The 17571-nt window shown below is 39.2% G+C and overlaps 3 protein-coding genes across 3 annotated transcripts in view; 1 reads left to right on the forward strand and 2 right to left on the reverse strand.

Annotated features, from left to right (window-relative positions):
• Positions 1–17571, reverse strand: part of LOC108137258 (uncharacterized protein CG43867) — a 114745-nt gene that overhangs the window by 28190 nt on the left and 68984 nt on the right. Inside the window, 1 exon segment of the mRNA XM_017258842.2 lies at positions 1346–1408. Within this exon segment, the coding sequence (XP_017114331.2) occupies positions 1346–1408 (63 nt within the window).
• On the forward strand, positions 3582–4155 carry LOC108137263. Its single transcript, XM_017258858.2, has one exon. The coding sequence runs from the start codon at positions 3588–3590 to the stop codon at positions 3897–3899; it is 312 nt and encodes a 103-aa protein (XP_017114347.1). The 5' UTR covers positions 3582–3587; the 3' UTR covers positions 3900–4155.
• LOC108137264 lies at positions 5880–6761 on the reverse strand. Its single transcript, XM_017258859.2, has one exon. It carries the CDS (start codon positions 6335–6337, stop codon positions 6086–6088), a length of 252 nt encoding a protein of 83 aa, XP_017114348.1. The 5' UTR covers positions 6338–6761; the 3' UTR covers positions 5880–6085.

A 17571-nucleotide genomic window follows, 5' to 3' on the forward strand; every position in this document is an offset into this window, starting at 1 on the left:
TGCAGTAAATATTGTCCAACAAATACAAGAACATAACTATTAATCCTTATTCAAGTGCACTTTGTTTTAAAATAAATTTATATTTATATTTATATTTAATGTTCTTTTAAATTAAAAAATTAACAATGTTTTTAATAACCTATGAAAAAAATGTGTTCATTTCTCGCTTTTAGTTATTTTTCAAGTTTAAAGCTGAAATTCCCCAGTATACTACTACTTATTTCGGTCAGTGTAGCAGCAGAGGTTCGAAATGCGAGGGAGTTGGTGGTGTAAATATTTGCATTTCGCTTGTTTTTTGGGGTGTTGCGTTAGGCAAAGCCAAAAGCCTCCGGGGACTTGTTAATGCAAACAATGCGCATTTGATATTGAAAGCATCGACTGAAGAAGCGGGGGCTCCAAAGCAAGGTAATCGGGTGGGGGTGGGGGGGCAGGCTACAGCCTGTGTCCTTTGTCCTGCTGGGGGGTGGTTTTGTGCCCAAGGGCGGCGGGGGGTTTCAGAAAAAAAGGCGGAGTCTGGCAAAGCTCCGCCTCGCTTGCAACCGCACGAACTCCAACGCAGGCCTGCATTAATGTGTATTTCCGGAATGGAGCCCTGGGTGCTACGAGGGGTACGAGGGGTACGAGGGGTACTGAGCGGAAGCCGATTTATGTTTTGTGTTCCGAGCACACGCTGAACAACCCACAGCCCCTTTTTCCTTTCATTAAAAGGAAATGCACTCGAAGATTAAATTTGTCAAAAGTATTCTTTAGCAAATTCTCATCATCTTAAATATTTAAAAATCTTTATGTATATATTATAAATCTCAGTGAAAATAATTATTTTAAATAATTGGTCAATATATGAAAAAAGTTCTTGTTTCAATATGCAATATCCAGAGTTGGGAAAGGTATAAGTTTAATTGGATTCTAGGCAACACACAAGGTATTTCCGAAAATAAGTACTTAGTTAAGGTAAAAGGTACAAAAAAACAAATTTTTTTTATTAAATTTAGTGGTATCAAGCTAATTTGAAAACAAAAATAAATACAAGTATTAATTAACAATTTTTTGCGTATAGTGTTTTATTGGTTTTTCGTGTAGTGTTAGTCTGCCGCTTGAGTTGGTGACAAAATTTCGTTTTTTTTTTCGGGTTCGGTAAATGTTGTGGCCCACAGCTGCTGCCCAACAAGCATTTACTCCACTTCTGCTTTAAAAAAGGGAGTATTGTCATGAAAATCTCTGGACAAACAGCCTTTAAAAACTGCCTTTCAGTTGGTCTGGCATAAACTGACTGTAATATCTGGCTTAGCCTTGTTTTAATTTCACCACCCCTGCTGCTTTAAGGATAAGAAGGATAATGGCTTACCTTATCTTCGGCTTCCTCGGCGCGTTCTTCCGCTTCGATGACGCGCTGTTCCAGCTCCGTTAGCTGCAAGTAGAAAGAAAAGCCCAGAAACATGGTTAGAAGTTACTTAAACGGCGGAAATCATGTGAAAACAAGCGAGTGCCCAAGTCTGACACTTAATATGCAGCCACACATTCAGCTTATTATTTAAAGGGCGAACATTTATTTCTTGTCTAAAGTGTTAATTACATGATTTCAACATGACTAAGCATTAACTAAGGGGTTTGCATTGGGGTTTAAAAGTGCTTTTTTTTAGGTATTTTAGTGCCACTTTTTCTTTAATTCAAAAGTTTCTTATATCATTTTCAACATGATTGTTTTTTACCAAGATTCATAGAAGTTTTTTAACTAATTTCAAAAACACTGAACATTAATTAAGGGGAAATTTATAGGTGTTTTCAAAGCGTTTTTTGTTTACCTATTACGCTCTTTTAAAATATGGATTTATAATTAATTCTTTAGCTATTTTTTATCTAAAAATGTTGTTACATAATTTTAACATGATATTTTTACCAGGGCTTACGGAATGTTTTAAACTGATAGTTGTTTGTTATACTTACAAAATTAAATTGGGAAAGGTGCTTACTGGGATTTTTTATTATTTCTAGCTTCAATTTGTTATCATATTTTGTGATATGAGCCACAGAAAAATTTGGGAAGCTTCTTTTTAGATAAGAATTTTCTAATATACATATTTTACATTTTACATATTTAGCTGGTACTACAACCCAACCATCAACAGTTAGTCAGTACGCACACCTATGACTTATTCACCTTAGCCTAGACATTAACCACGCTTAACAGAACTTCCCAGTATTTTTTGATTTAGTGTGTGTTGAATTGCATTTGAGCCGCCCACAGATGGCGCCACAATGGTGGTTTTTGGGACTCCCTTTTTTTGGGGTTCCGTTTATTTTTGATTTTTTTTTTGTTGGGTTTCTTTATTTTCGGGATTTCTTTTGTTTTTGGGCAGGATACATTTTACCACCCTGCTTTGGCCCAGTGGAAAATCAAGCACCCCCCTGTTATCTGCACAGCCAATCCATCCAGCAATGAATCAATCATAGGAAATGACACACAATTTGCGGTTAATAAGGATAATGCTCTCGCGCGCTGGCTAAAACAATTCATGGCGCTGGCATCCATATTCCTGCACCTGTGCCATTACTATAATGTCGGAGGGAAACTGGCGAACATTAAGCCTAAGCCCCCACTCATCGCTTATCCCGCGCTTTTTGCTGCTTTTTACTGCTGCTCAATGGCCTGTCATTAGCTAAGGTTAAAGGTCATTCTTCAGCCTTCAAGGAATTCATTTCCAATTAATCACGAAAGCAAGCCTGTAACAGGATGAAATGGTGATGGAAAAGCTGGTTAAACGCCGCTAAGGATTCCACTTGAATCGCGCACCCTCGAACTCTTGTCTATTTTGAATGCCTTAAGTGCATTAATTTCCGCTTTTTATGCCATTCAAGTGGCCACTCAGTCAAAGAGGGGGGCGCGTTGGGCGGTGGGCGGTGGGAGTGGCTTCCATTGATTGATGGCTGTCAAATTGTTGTGAAAATATGAAGGAGCCTCGTTCTATATCCATGATGAATGGGGAGCAGCACAAGTGGCGCGGTAAGCTTCCGAAGCGTCAGCTTGACTTGTCGGGAATGGAAACGTGGCTCTGATGGTTTCATATCCCCCACTTGGATTTAACTCCGACTTAACCTTTGTTAAGCATTTAAGGCATTTGTTCACTCCCTCAAAGGGAAACTCAACTGCATTTCTCCACATTAATTAAAATGGAACAGTAAAAATAAATATCTGACTATTGAATTCAAAATTTTAGATTTTACATTATATCACAATATTAAATACAATGCGTAGTAAATTTGACTAATTTATTAAAATAGGCTGTTACAAAAATAATTTGATTTAAATATGAAGTGACGTGAAAGAAAGTTTTTGATTTCAAACTAGTTATATATTTAGAAAAAAACATTTCAGAACCACTAGCGCTTAGGCTTTTTTTTTTTAGAATTCGTGAATTGTAGATGCCAGAAACTTCTTTCAGCAAAAGAACGCAAAAGAATCATCAACTGTTGAGCCATCGGTACCTGGCTGCATCGTATACCCTTGGCCAAAAACAGCTGTGCCAAGATGGAAAAATCATTATAAAACCGGAGAAATCTTCGACTAACTCGCCCAGAAGCAAACAAATATGTGTAGCAATCTGAGCGACTTGTTCGCCTGCATCAGAGTCCAGGGAAATTCGGATGCGGATGCGGATTCGGATTTAAACAGCACCACCCATCAGCGAAATAGCGCAGATGTGGACGATGTGGCACTCGATCCCCAAAGTGATTCGTTTAGACGGCAGCAGCTGCAGTTGCTAATTCAGCAGAATGAGAAGTCCAGGGCAATTCGACAGGATCCACTTCCGTCTCCCACGAACAACAGCATTCGACGGTACGATCAGGTTTTTGGCAGTGCTGCCCAGAGCAAAAACATCAGTTCTAGGCGGAAATTATAATGAAACCTTGATTCGTACACTTGAGAAAACTGGCTGCTCTCCAAAGTACATACAAATAATAACTGTCTATTTATAGGCATGAGTAACAAACTTTCTTTCAACACAACACTTTACATTGTACCACTTCTATTATTATGACCGCAGCTGTATATATGTGGCACAGAAACATTTTAAGTTTTACAAAACGTTTGATAAACGAGCTATATTATTTATTTAAATGTTACCCAAGCTCATAGAATACAAATTCAATTCTTAATTTGACTTTGCCTATCGTTTTAGTTTCATGCGAAGGCTGTATATCTTGCCTTCACCAAGTTTAAGAACTTTAATATTGTGTGTTTTGTTCTGGAGGGGTAAGAATACTATGTTGTGCTGCAAAAGTTGGTCAAACTAATGGATTATATGAGAAGCCGAGGGAGGAGAGAAGGCAGAAAGTTGGGCTCGACTTGCGTGCGTGAAAAGATTGCCGAGGTTTTACCGGATTTGCCAACCTTTTTGCAATCTTCAATCGCTCCCACACTCGCATCGATATGCCACCTGTTTAATCAGAGGCGTTTTGGCCTGCCAATTGGCGACTTAATTGGAAGGAAACGCAATAACAGTCGGCGGCCTTAAGCAGAAACATAGAAACATTTGGCATTAATTGCCGGGGGGTTTACTGTTTCTCAGACTCTCACTTCTGTTTTCCGACTTCAACAAACAACTTTTACAACTTTGCCACACACACACACACGCAGAATCACACGGAAAGGAAAATGTAATTTCCAGGAATGCAATTCCCCGCAACCAAATGGCTCACAATGGGTGCAGCTAGCACCCAAAACTCCCCCCATTCGCTTAACCCCCGGCTGCCGAAGGAGGTGACTTTGCCCATTAGTCGGTTTAGGTGTCGTTTGCCGCGCTGTGTTGCAAAGTTGCCAGCGAATGTCGCACTAAAAGTTGTCTTTCACTCGATTGCGATGTAAATGTTTATAGCGAAAAGGGGCTGCTGAATGCCAAAGTGAAGGGCATGGCCAGATCTTAACTGTGGTTAAGAGCGTAAGAGGTTTCCAGCCCATTCACCTTTAACCGATTGGGAATTGCTTTGCTTCAAATGCGTTTTTTTTTAAGGGCAAAAACTGTGGCATACCATTTAATTGAAACATTTAATTGCAACAAGAAAAATTCTATTTAATATAGAACTGAACATGAAATGTTTCATTAAGTGTTGCGCGTCGTATACGTAATGTGAGTGTAGTTAAATATTACGCATACGTATTGGTTCCCCTTGACTTGGACTAAGATACAAAATATAAACATTTTTGGAGAAAAAATCTTTTGCCTACCATTTTATTGAAACATCTTATTTGATTTAGGCCTCCACTTGATAAGTTTAAGCATGTGTTACGCGTCGTATACGTAATGTGATTTTCATTGTCTTTTTATTTTTATATTCCCCATTTAATTTTATACTTTTTATGCTTTCTAAGGGAAAACTGTTGTGTAACATTTAATTTAATATCGAGAAGAATCCTATTTAAAGCGGGACAAAACTTAAAGTGTTACGCGTCGTATACGTAATGTGACTTATGCTCTCTTATTTCTCTCACTTTTATTTGTTTATATTTTCAACGCTATCGTAAAACATTAATCTATTAGGTATACGTAACACACATTTGAAATGAAAACATTTACTGCTGAATGTACTTTATTTTTGACTTCTGCAAACATTACACGATACAAGCAAGTAATCCTATACCATTGTAACCTATCGTATCACAGCTTTTATCCACTCCACTCCCTCAATGACTTTTGTGGATTTGTTATTACGCCCATTTTTATTGGCTTTCAACTATATGTTTTGTAGTCACCTCATTTGGTTTTTGTTTTGATTGCAAAAAGTTAATTAAAAATTTGTTGTAATTGAATTTTATTGCATTGTTTGTTTGCATTTTGTTTTGTTCAATTTTTTGCTTTTTTTTGCTATGCTCTTTGTTTGAGTTTTGTTGAGTTTTTCTATGTATTTTTGTTTTTTTTTTTGTAGTGCCGGCGTTTTTGTTGTCTGGCCATTATGCCATTATGCCATTTGTTGTCATTTGGTTTTTGCCTTTGGCCCGTAATTGGATTATGGCAAAAAGAGTTTTAATTAAACCAAATGAAGCGGAATCGGTATGGCAGCAGTGAAAAGCTTCTGTGAAAAAAGTGAATCAGATGATGATTTCTGGGAGTCGGGGATCGTCGAAGCCGGAGCCATCATCATCATTACTGCATTCCTGCTGTTCGGGAGCCAAGGGATTGCGGATGATTTCAATGGTAAAAGGCGGCGGCGTAGGCAGTACAACTGCCACAAATTTGGGCGGAATTTGATCAGTTGAGTGGGGAGTGGATGGAAACTCCATCATTCCATCGCCACTGAAACGCCGGCAACCGCAGAGATCCACCAATATGCCCAGAAACATGACTACCACTCGACTGATTTCAGAGTACTGACCATATCCACATAATACTGACCATATCTCGACATCCTCAAGTCCACAATTCTACAAGTCCACACCCCACAAATCCACAAATCCACGAAATCCACAAAATCCACAGCTGCAGCTGCATTCAGACTTGAATTGAGTAATCAAAATGCACAACAAATGGATGGATATATGGATTGGCAGTTCCCCGCAAACCCATCATCATCATTGGTGTAAAAAGCAAATGACAAAATTAATTAAAATTAAATGTCGCTCGTTTGGCGTTGATTAAGGAACGCGATCATGCATAATGCATAATACATTACTATATCATATTCGCTGCATTATGCATTACGTTATCCACTGTCCATATACACGCGCATTTATGTACTTATGCATTTATGTTTGATTCTGTATAGAATGCACATTATAATTACATTTATGCACGGCCATCAAATTCAATGGGGCTAACACATTTGCATAACGAATGCAACGCCCCATTCATTTAAGAATGGTGAAGAATGCAAGGATAGTTGAGTTTTGGAATACTCTTGCTGAATTTTGAATAGATTTGGAGCATATGATCTATCTGATATTGGAAAATAATAAGAACTATATACAAATGTATATATAAAATATGTTTGATTACAAATGTGTGAAATATTTTGAAGAAAGTTATTTAAAAGTACGAACATATTAACAACTTAATCCATTCTTATTAATGTTTTAAAACTACAATTTTGCATGATTTCGGATATCAAACATATTATATTTCTAATATAAATATTTATAACCTATCCTAATTTAGAATATCCTTAAAAAGAGTATAGAAAGTGAATCTAGAACATTAAGTTCGAGGTAAATGCATAGCAAATGGTGCGTGGCACGTTCAACAATTCCATTTTTTCCTGCTCGTTCATGTTTGTTTTTTGCTGTGTCTGTCCCGCTCTCCCGCCATATCGCCATCCTGTTCTCGCACGACGCCTGGCTTTACGGTCAATTTAATTACGACAAGAAGGAGAGGAAGTGCGAGAGTGAGACAGAGAGATTGGAGGGAATGGAACAGGGACAGGGACATGCACCCTGCACTCTGCGATGACAAAAACAATTTGCAATCTCTTAATCAGACTCACTCACTCATTCGCTCTATCCCTTTCCAACTTCACTCCACATTTCCCATCTCCGTCTCTCCTTCTCTGTGATTTTAATTATGCTTAACAAGCGGATGAAGACGAAGACGATGAAGAAGAAGCAGCCGCAGTTGAGGAAGACAAATGAAGGCCATTGCTCGACTTCCACAAGTCTTTTGGGAGAAATTTTCACTCCACATTTCACACTTTATGGTTTCCATTTGTTTATATTCAGTTGGTAACATTATTTAAAGAATTATGATGCTATAATATAAGGAGCTAACTGCACTTCTTTACACAGCTTACTCCTTTAAGGAACAATACATTCATAACAATTTTCACATACGATTTTGTGCTTCAATACATGTTTTTAATGTTTTGGGCTATACTTCTGTTTCTTATTTCATTTACCTTGTTCTCTTTTTATGTATAATAATGTCTGAATTGCTCATAAATGAAGCTTTGTTGGCATAGTTTTCGCTCCTTTGTTTATATGCTTTGAACTGTTTTAGATCCTGACAACATTTTTCATTCTAGCTTTAAAAATGCTAAACTGTATGTATGCACTTGAGTATCCAACAGTCGCTTACTTGAATAAATGGTTTCTTTCTACTTGGCTCTTGGTCTCTGCTCTTTTGCATTGTGCATAATTAAGAGATAGTAACTGGTGCGTGCTAAGCGTGTATCTCCTACTTTCTGTCCACATTTAATGGAGCTCCATATTAATTGCCCAACATTAAGGTTTAAAAAGTGTTCGTATAAAGAGGGTCACAAGGGGGCAAAATGGCACAGATAATGCTATGCAGAATGGACAACACAGGCAAGTTGTGCAAAACAGAAAAAAACCAGAAAATGTTTGGAGAGCTCGAAAGTAGACCAACTGCGACTGCTTTTGGCCAAATTCATGTCAATTGCATGAAGGCCAGGCCCATACGCACTCTCCATTTCCATTTCCCTTTGCGCTTTCCTTTTTGTTTTTTGTTTTTTGGCTTTAGGTCAAGTGAAAAGAACAACAACAACAAGCGGGACAAGAACAACCACAAACATGAAAAAGTAGGTTAACATGGGTTAAGGTGTGTCATTAACTTGCCACAAACACGCACTTTGGTGGTAAGGGCCGACATTGAGTCTACCCTGCGGCATTTTCTATTTCTTGTTTTATCTTTACTCCACATGCATGCACAGCACAAAAAAATCTACCAAAACTTGTATAGATTGCAGTGATAGACTAACATTTTTACGTCTGGTTTAAAAAAAAATTAAAAAAATTTAAAAAAAACAACTAAATTTTAAAGTTAAATCTCTTTAAAAGGTGTCCAAAAGTATGCAATAAAAAAATTCGTGACGTGTTTGGACTGGAACAAATACATTCTTCTAGATTTTAAATAATTTGTTGCCTACTTTTCCACACCTTTGTTTAGTGGAAATATTTTTTTTATATAGATTAATTTTTAAAAGATAAAGTCATAAAATATGGTTTTGATTTTGAACTTCCAATTCCTTTTAAACTTTAAAAGGTGGGATAGCAATTTGGACTTGCAGTTGTCAAAGTCAAAGAAAGCAAACTATGCTATATTATAAGCATTATAAAATAAAGGATTTGTTACCCCTAGCTGTATGTAAGCTTAATAATTATAAGCCACTCATTTTGTAGGTGTACTTCATAGGATATTTAACCACTGCCGGCGGCGGCTGCTCATTATGGATATTGTGCCAAGGGCGGCTGTTGCACACCTGCACTGCTGAGCAGATCCCCTGGCTGAACTAATTAGCAGCTAGGCGGCAAAGTCGAAGGCAGCTCCGCCTCAAGCTAAGCTGCACATTCTGCAGCAATGCCCTTGGTTGGGCGCCATCTCCAAATTGACACAAATTGGCATGAGCCGAGTACATCAGGGCAATCAGATTAGACGATGTCGTCGTCGCATCATGTGCGATGTGCTTATTCCATCCACCATCAACCACCCACAACCTCCATCGATTTTGCCTTTTCGCTCCAGAAGAAACAAAAAGAAAAACAAGCTACGCAACGTTTTTGCTCCTGATTTCAATCATGACGCACGGATTAGGACTCAGGTTAAAGATTAACAATGCCAAAATGGAGCGACAGACAAGGACAGGGCAGGATCCAAAAGGGATGCTCTCCAGCTAGTTAGACAATGGAGGTTTGCTCACGTCACGCCCACTATTAGTTGGAACGCTCCTGATGGATGGAATGGATTGGATAGGACCGTGAAGTGGAAGGAAACATAAGACGAAAAACCAAAGAGGAGCCAACTTTAAGAATGATAAAAGAAGACAACAACTAAAATAGGAACATAGTATAATAAAATGTATATGTATATATATAAATTCCTAGTCGAAAATGAACACAAAACATTATTATCAAATCGTTGCCCCTTAATGAAATCTTGGAAAAGCCTAATCACCTCTCAAGTTGAGTGCAAAAAGTGTGTAAAATATTTGATGAACGCACTCGAAAACCATGTGCTATAAAAGATAAGAACGGGAACGACGATTATGGCTTGCGAGTATCCCAAAGCTATTACCAGGACTTGAACAGAAGCCAATCCCAAACCCAACTCAAGATAAGGACAACAAAGACAGTCGAGGAATAACAATTAGTGCATACTTGTAGGCACCATGAGTAAATAACAACGAAGACGGGACAGAGCAGAGCAGAAAAAAGGACGAGTCCGTGCAATAATCACAGCCAAGAGCTGCATATTTATAGGCGCAATCAAGTTAATTGCACAAACAGCAGCACCAGATAACACAACAAAGGACTTCGACGAACGACGAACGAAGAACGACTACCTTCTTCATACTAATTAACTTAATTGTGGGTAGTCGGTAGTCGTCTGCTTGTGGCTCCTCTTCGCGCTGAAAGTAATTGCCACTCAAAAGTTTAGAGCATTCATTGCGAAATATTCATCTTTCATCTACGTTACGTATTCCACTTTCCACTTTCCTTCAAGGCCCTTGCACTTTCTTCTAAATAATATTTGCCTAGCTCTGGCCGGCCAAACTCTTTGCGGCCACTTGAAGGAATATTATGCGGAAAACAACTTGAGCTCGATTCATGATTTTCACTGAAAAGTTGCCTGAGAAATACCTACACTGAGAAAATCGTTAGGAATAACCTAGCATAAGGTTTGAAAACAAGTTCAGTTGGTCTATCTATACCTTTTGCTATACCAGAAATATACGCTGGAATACTGTTTAATTATTTGAATATACCAAACTATCGATGTTTGCTTAATTTTTTGATAATCGATATTATCGATAGTGCTCATCGATTGTTTACCAATTATACTTAATTTTACAAATGTTTTAACATTTTTCAATGTGTCTACAATTAGCAAAACCGAATTAATGAGAAAAGAGCGGTGTCTGGCAAAGCTCTTAACAAATCTCTTAATGCTGGGAAGCATTTCCATTTCAATTTCAATTTTATAGTTGTTTTTATTTTTGTTCAATGCATTCCATTCTAGAAGTGGACTTGCTACCGCCGCTCTGTGGTGAATTTCAATTATCTTTGTTGGAGCATCTATTGCTTGCATTTTTATTCCCATTCTCATTCTCAGGCTTTCCCTGTATTTCATTTTCACTTTGAGTTTTATGCATGAGACGCTGCCTAGTTTTTCATTCCGAAAGCCATGCCTATTTCGCTTTTCCACTACATGCTGCTACTCATTCCCATTCCCCATTCCCCATTCTCCATCTCAATCTCATTTTTGTTTGCTTTCCATCTTCTTCTTTTGGCGCTTGCCGGCCATTTACGCTGTAAATTGTTTGCATACAATAAGGCTACAGCGGGAGAGGTCTAGTTCGAAACCCCAGCCATTTGTTTTGGGTCTTAACTTTTGGTGCGGCTTATTTGTGCGGCCAGATTAAGTTTCAAATTGATGTGCGTTTTGAGTTGGCCAGGAAGCAGAAAAAGGAAATGGGAACCGGGACTCATAGTTTCCCTCCTCTGATAAGATGGAACTTCAGGTCTGTAAGCCGCATTGATGGCCAAACTTTAATTTGATCATTCTTTTCGGTGGCCATTGCTCTATTTTCAGAAAGAGCCGATAAGCTTGCTTTTACGGCTCGAAATCTGGGGAATTTCACACGGGAATGGCCCAGCTAATCTGCAGGGTTGGGCGAGCCTGCAAAAGGTCACGAAGCGAAAAGCAAAGTCTTGTGCGTTATTTGGCAGTGGAAATATGAGATGTTCCCGTTTAAGTGTGACCTTGCTATGCAGCGGAATAAGTAAAAAAGAATGAAGTATGCACTTGCTTTTAACACAAATATGAAACATGAACATGAACGAATGCAAGTACAATCTAATAGAGTGAAGGGATAAGTTGAGTATAATTATTTATTTCCAATAACAAATGTCCAACCTTTTTTTAATCGCGTGACATGGGATACGTGATCCATCCCTTATAAAACGGAACACATTAAACAAAATGCCTAGTTCCTCTGACCCTCGGATTCATTGAAAATGCCAGTTCAACTGTGACCTTTGAACTGATGGCTGCGCTAAGTGTTCAACAAAGTTTCCTTTTTTTGTAGGAAGCAGAGGAGAACACCGAAAACAGGAAGAAGACACACCTGCCACACTAAAAAGTTCCTGGCTTCGTTTTGTTTGTGAGTTTTTGCGGCGTGTGAAAGTAAGAAAAACTTGCGTACAAAATTTCCATATCAGCAATTTTATTTGCAACAATTTGGCAACACTTTTCTGTATGGTGGGGAGCGGGGTGTGCAGCTTTGGCTGGCGGTGACGTATCAATTTCCGCTTGATTGCATTAAAAAAAAAAATAAAAAAGAGAATAAAAAGGGAGAAGGTAAAGCGCGGCAAAAGTTTTGCTTGTCCACTGCGGAGAAGCTCCCTTCTTTCAATTGCGTTGTTGGCGCAAATTAAGTTTTTGGGCTGCAAATGCGATTTTTGCGGCAAACGAAAATCGAAAATAAAGTTAAAAATTTTACGTTTTACTTGGGTGTATCTGGATGTGGTCTTCGTTCTCCTTTCCTTTCCTCTGTGTGCTGAAGTAAAAAAGTTTGCGGCTGCGGGAAACTTTGGCGAGTGTAAAAGTTTACAATTTCTGCACACAGTTCGCTCGCTTGCCTGCGTCCAAGTTTAAAGGTTAATGATACCACAAAATAAGTTAAGGACCCCCCGAAAAAAATACACGCTGATGGGTGCGAACGGGGATTCTGTTCTGGGTTTTACAACGAAATAATGCCCTGATTGGATTTGTGCAGTGATGCGGCCACGTTCGCTGTGTTTGCTACGTGCTGCAGTCGGGGACAAATTGCCGGTGTAACTAGGCGACGGGGAACGGTGGCATTGGGATGCCAAGTGTGACCCTGCACAGCAGCGGAACAAAGAATTCACAATATTTATATTCATAAATGTGATTATCTACCTTTATATCGTGATTCAAATCTGTTTACTTAGCACACTAAAAAGTTGACCACATAAAAAGCGTTGACTATTTTTTAACTTATCTGGCTCAAGCTAAAGCACTCGTCGTAGGGATCAAAGTCCAGACTCATTTGCGAGACAAATGGTGACGGATTCATCTGAAGTTCCGAATCCAATTCTGCAGCTATGGGCCGTTCCATTTGAGGTTCGACCAAAAGGGAGGATATGGGTGGCCGGCTCAATTCTAATTTAGATAAAGATTTAGCTGGTGAGGAACAGCAACGAGCCTCACCGCAAAGACAGCAGGCTCGAAGTGCTGTCAGCATCATGCCCATTCGAAATCTTGAAATGCGCTCGACCTGAAATTTTTCGAGTTATGAGTCTAAGTAAAACTTTCTCAGCCGCTTTTAAAGGAACAAGGTGCACCTGATGTTTGCCCACATTTCAGCTAAAGTTGTTTTGGCTTATGGGTTGTAAAGATAAGAGCTAGTTCAGAAACATTTTGCAGGAAAGGTTTACTATCTTGGTTTTTGTTTTAACAAAAAGTTGTGTACCAACTGCTGAACTCGTACTTCAAGTAAATTAAATTTAAAAAATACTATATCTTCCATTTAACCATGAGATCATTAGGTAAATTCCCAAGTTTACAACATACTATTTCAGAGTTTCTCTACTCCTTTGTTCTGTCTTGCCATGCTAGTATCATTTAAACTCAATTGAGCGAGTAACAAATGGCAAACCCACAGATGTCAGTGCGAGCATGTTCCCCTGTCCTAATACCTTTCCTCCACTAATACCCATCCCGCTCCGCCCCCTTTGCCACGCCCTAGCATAAACAGAAGAGGGTGTCCGCCTTTGGTTACACATTCCCTCCTCGAGTTTCTCCTTCTTGTTTATTGTTAGCTTAGTGAACATTTAATTGTTGTTTACATTTGTATTTTGGTTTATTTTGTACAGCACTTTGTAGTCTCTAGTCCCTCTATACATCTTCCTCCACTGCATGTTTCTTAATAAGATTCTCATATAAACAGGGAACAGGAAAAGCGGGAAGAAATGAAAAGCGGCGGCTGGAGGTAAGCGCGAAATTTACATTTTAATTAATTTTAATTAAAAAAAGCAGAGCCAAAAAATATCAAAAACGAAATACATTAAAATGTTTCCTTACTTCTTTCCTGGCATTGTTATTATTTTACTTCTGCTACGCTTTATTTCGTTTCTTTTGCAGGGCGAATCTGATGGGAAGCGGTGACAGCTGTCAATATACAATTTGAAAGGATTTTTACGCTCAAGCACTTAGATGAAACACAACAAAAAATATAAAAGAGAATTCGCCAGGTGAAAAGTACGTGAAAAGTACGTTAAGATATCCCAGAAAGAGTCAAAAGTTTGGGTAACTGGATGAGAATATATAAAGTAGCAGCATTAACAGATGGGTAACTTGTGTAGCAATTCATATTGTTATACAGGGTTAAGTTAACCTTTTGCCAGAATATAATATTAAATTCAATTTTATGCAGAAAATGCAAATTATACAACGAAATAAAAGAATTTCTTATGCCAGTGTGACCATGCAATGGGAACAGTGGCACTGAAACGCCAAGTGGGAACCTGCACAGCAACGGAAGTAAATATGCACTGCTAATAGCAATTGCAATCGCAATATTTATTTTCAAACCATAAAAGTATTCTTCATAAATCATACAATTAATCTATTTATTTTGCACAGGCTGAAAGTAAACCCTCGAAAAAGATGAAACCACTCACATACTCTCTGGTTCTTCAATATATTATTTTAAATTGTACACATTCATTAGATAAAATCCGCTTAGGGAATGGACAAAACCAACCATTCACTCAACGTCCGTCCAGGAGCATAGGTGAACCTCCCTGGATGTCCGTGTTGAATGCATTTGCCAAAACACGAGACAACAAACAAATTGCGGATGCACTTGAGACCCCAAAACAAATCGCCTCTGAAAGCTGGACAGGCGGAAGAGGAAGTGCTTCATCACAGGGTGTTGTCGTCGTCTCCTTCCGATTAAATCCTACATCATCCTGCCCCCCACAATTGTCGCACGTAATTTGGTTTTTGGTATCTCAATTTCTGCTCTCTCTCTTTAGAAATGTCAGAATGTTGGGATGCTAGGATGCTAAGGTTGCTGCAACGAATCAATTTCTGACATATGGCCTGTCAATGAGCTTTGACGTGTGGCAGGCAAAGATAAAAGGATGTGCAACAGTGTGGCAGAAGTATACTAAGCACACACGACACCGATGGACCACAGACTCGAAACGTTACGAAATGGGACGAAATCATGCCTTGAAAATGGAGAAAGGACAGCTTCATTAAGGCCACTCCACTATAGTATGTGTTTGTAAACTTTTTACATTTTCTTTTGCAATTTCCCATTCACTTTGTATCTGTGGTGTGGGTGTGTGGACTTTTGGTCCAGTGTATATATTTTTTTATTTTTCAACCGGGGGAAACATTTTGCGCAAATTGAAGTATTTACCTTTTTGGTCAAGGCAATGCAGGCAGAGGCATAAGCAAAGGCAGAGGCAGAGGCAGAGGCTATCTCCTCAGCTTCTCCATTTCAGCTTCATTTGCTTTATGTAAATTTAAACCCCCACTCTGGACGCCAAGCTTTCAGTGTTATTTCCCAGTGCTTTTACGGAGCCACGTTCCTCACCTGTCAGACAGTTGCCACACGGGTGGTGGTGGTGCAGCCATTTGTCTCATTCCACCCCACTTTTTGTGGCCCACAGTCCGCTGCTGCTGCTGTTGGCTCAAACAAAACGTTGCGTAAGCGTTTGCCAAAGTTAAACCCGAGCAGAGCAGAGCAGAGCAGCAACCTGCCTCCCCACAACTGCAACCCGTGGGAGAGCGAGCACTAACTGACTATCGCTTACTGGCGCCGCACATGTCTGCACGTTTATTTCTTTTACGCTTTTCTTTCTGCTCTTTTTCGATGCTTTTCCTTGGCTGGAAATTGCATTGGGCTTCCCAGCCTCATCAGCATGACCCCAAACTTGAAAATACCATTTTGAAAAACTCCAACCCTTTTGCCATCAGCATCCATTTGTTTCTTGAATTGCGGCGTGTTACGTTTCATTTTCAATTTTCATGGCATTTGCCTTTCTTTGTTTTCGGTTTTATTTTGGACTGCCAGTCAGCAGGGGTCGGCTGATTTCAGGTGGATGTGTGGCACTCTCAATCAAGCAGACTGAACTTGATGCTAAGCTAGAAGTGATTTTAAGTGGCAGAGTGACCATGCTGTAAAGCGGAATTGAAACGCTTAACATCTTGCGGAATCTGACTCTGCGGGGTAAAGGAATTTGAAAGATAATTTAAACTATTTTAAATTTCTACTTCATTCGTATTTGTATGTCATACATTTATTATAGAGTTGCGAATTGTTATTATTGCTAGTGTGACCATGTCATGTGACGGAATTGAAACGACTAAAGGGCATGCAATGGCAATTTCAACTGCAATGCCAAGCATCGATTTCCGTTTTGCCGCACAACTCATTCCCAACAATTACCACAAAGTCCGAAACAACTTTTTTATGAAGTCATTTCGTCGTTAGCCGAAATGAACCAAAAGGGAAAGAGACAGCACAAAAAAGCGGCTGAAAATATAATCATAATAAAAGTGAAATTAAATAAAATAAAATGAAAAGTCATGAAAAACATTGGCACTTGTTCAAAAAGTAAGCACAACAGAGAATCGTTCTGTTGAGTGGGCGGCAAATGGCAAGCGAACGGGAGCGGTAGTGCCCGAGTTCGGTCATTAAATATTTACTTGGCGCTACCATTTCTTTTACTTAGGCAAAGGCTCGCCGAGAGTTGCGCTTCCATCGCATTCCATTAGCCGACTTCCCTTTTCCCATAGCCCCCTCTACATAGTATGTAGGTATATATGTATGTATATCCGCTTCTGGGCACAAGCCAGATAAACATAACCGTTTCATTTTATGAGCAACAATCATTGCTTTTGATTGCCATCCTGATGGCTTCAGCTTCCAGGACTGCGACTGCTTCTTATCCCGGCGAAGGTGTAAAATGCCGCATTGCTTAAATTTTTTACGGCTCACGCCTGCCGCCTTGCTTGTATACTTGTATACTTGTATGTAGTATGTAGTATGGTGGGTGGGTGGAAAAAGGCAGCCGTTATTGTGTCGTTCTCATGATTGAAACTCATTTTGCCTGGCCAGTCCACCCTCCCCCGGTTTTCCAGCCACATTCCTGTTAAATTGATTGCAGGACAGGTGTTTTTGGAGACGGAACGCAGTGGGAAAGCAGCGAGCACCTTGCATGTCGAGCAACTCGGGCAATTGTTGCTCTCGATTTTGGATTTTAACTGTGATGGCCTCATTAGTTTTGGTTGCGGTTTGGGGCTTGCCTGGGAAATTGGCAACAATTTTCTGCACTACGTAGCGTTAGGTTTGTGGCCGAAAGCATCTGAAGTTGTGCATAAGGAAAGTGCCTACACAGATTAAATTGTTAGAATTAGTGCAACAGAAGCTTTAAGACATATGAAGCCCTTAATAGACTCTTTGGTTTTTGAATACATTTAATGCACAGCAAGATCTATCACATTAAACGAGTTTTTTTTTGGACCACCCTAATGTATGTATACAGAATCGCACCTTTTAGGTATGTTATTCATCATAATCATAATAAAA

Source organism: Drosophila elegans, unplaced genomic scaffold, assembly GCF_018152505.1.
Source record: "Drosophila elegans isolate 14027-0461.03 unplaced genomic scaffold, ASM1815250v1 contig_149, whole genome shotgun sequence".
Lineage (NCBI taxonomy): Eukaryota > Metazoa > Arthropoda > Insecta > Diptera > Drosophilidae > Drosophila > Drosophila elegans.

Coding starts and splice junctions, on each gene's coding strand:
- LOC108137263 (XM_017258858.2), top strand. CDS start 3,588: ATGTGTAGCAATCTGAGCGACTTGTTCGCCTGCATCAGAGTCCAGGGA.
- LOC108137264 (XM_017258859.2), bottom strand. CDS start 6,337: ATGTTTCTGGGCATATTGGTGGATCTCTGCGGTTGCCGGCGTTTCAGT.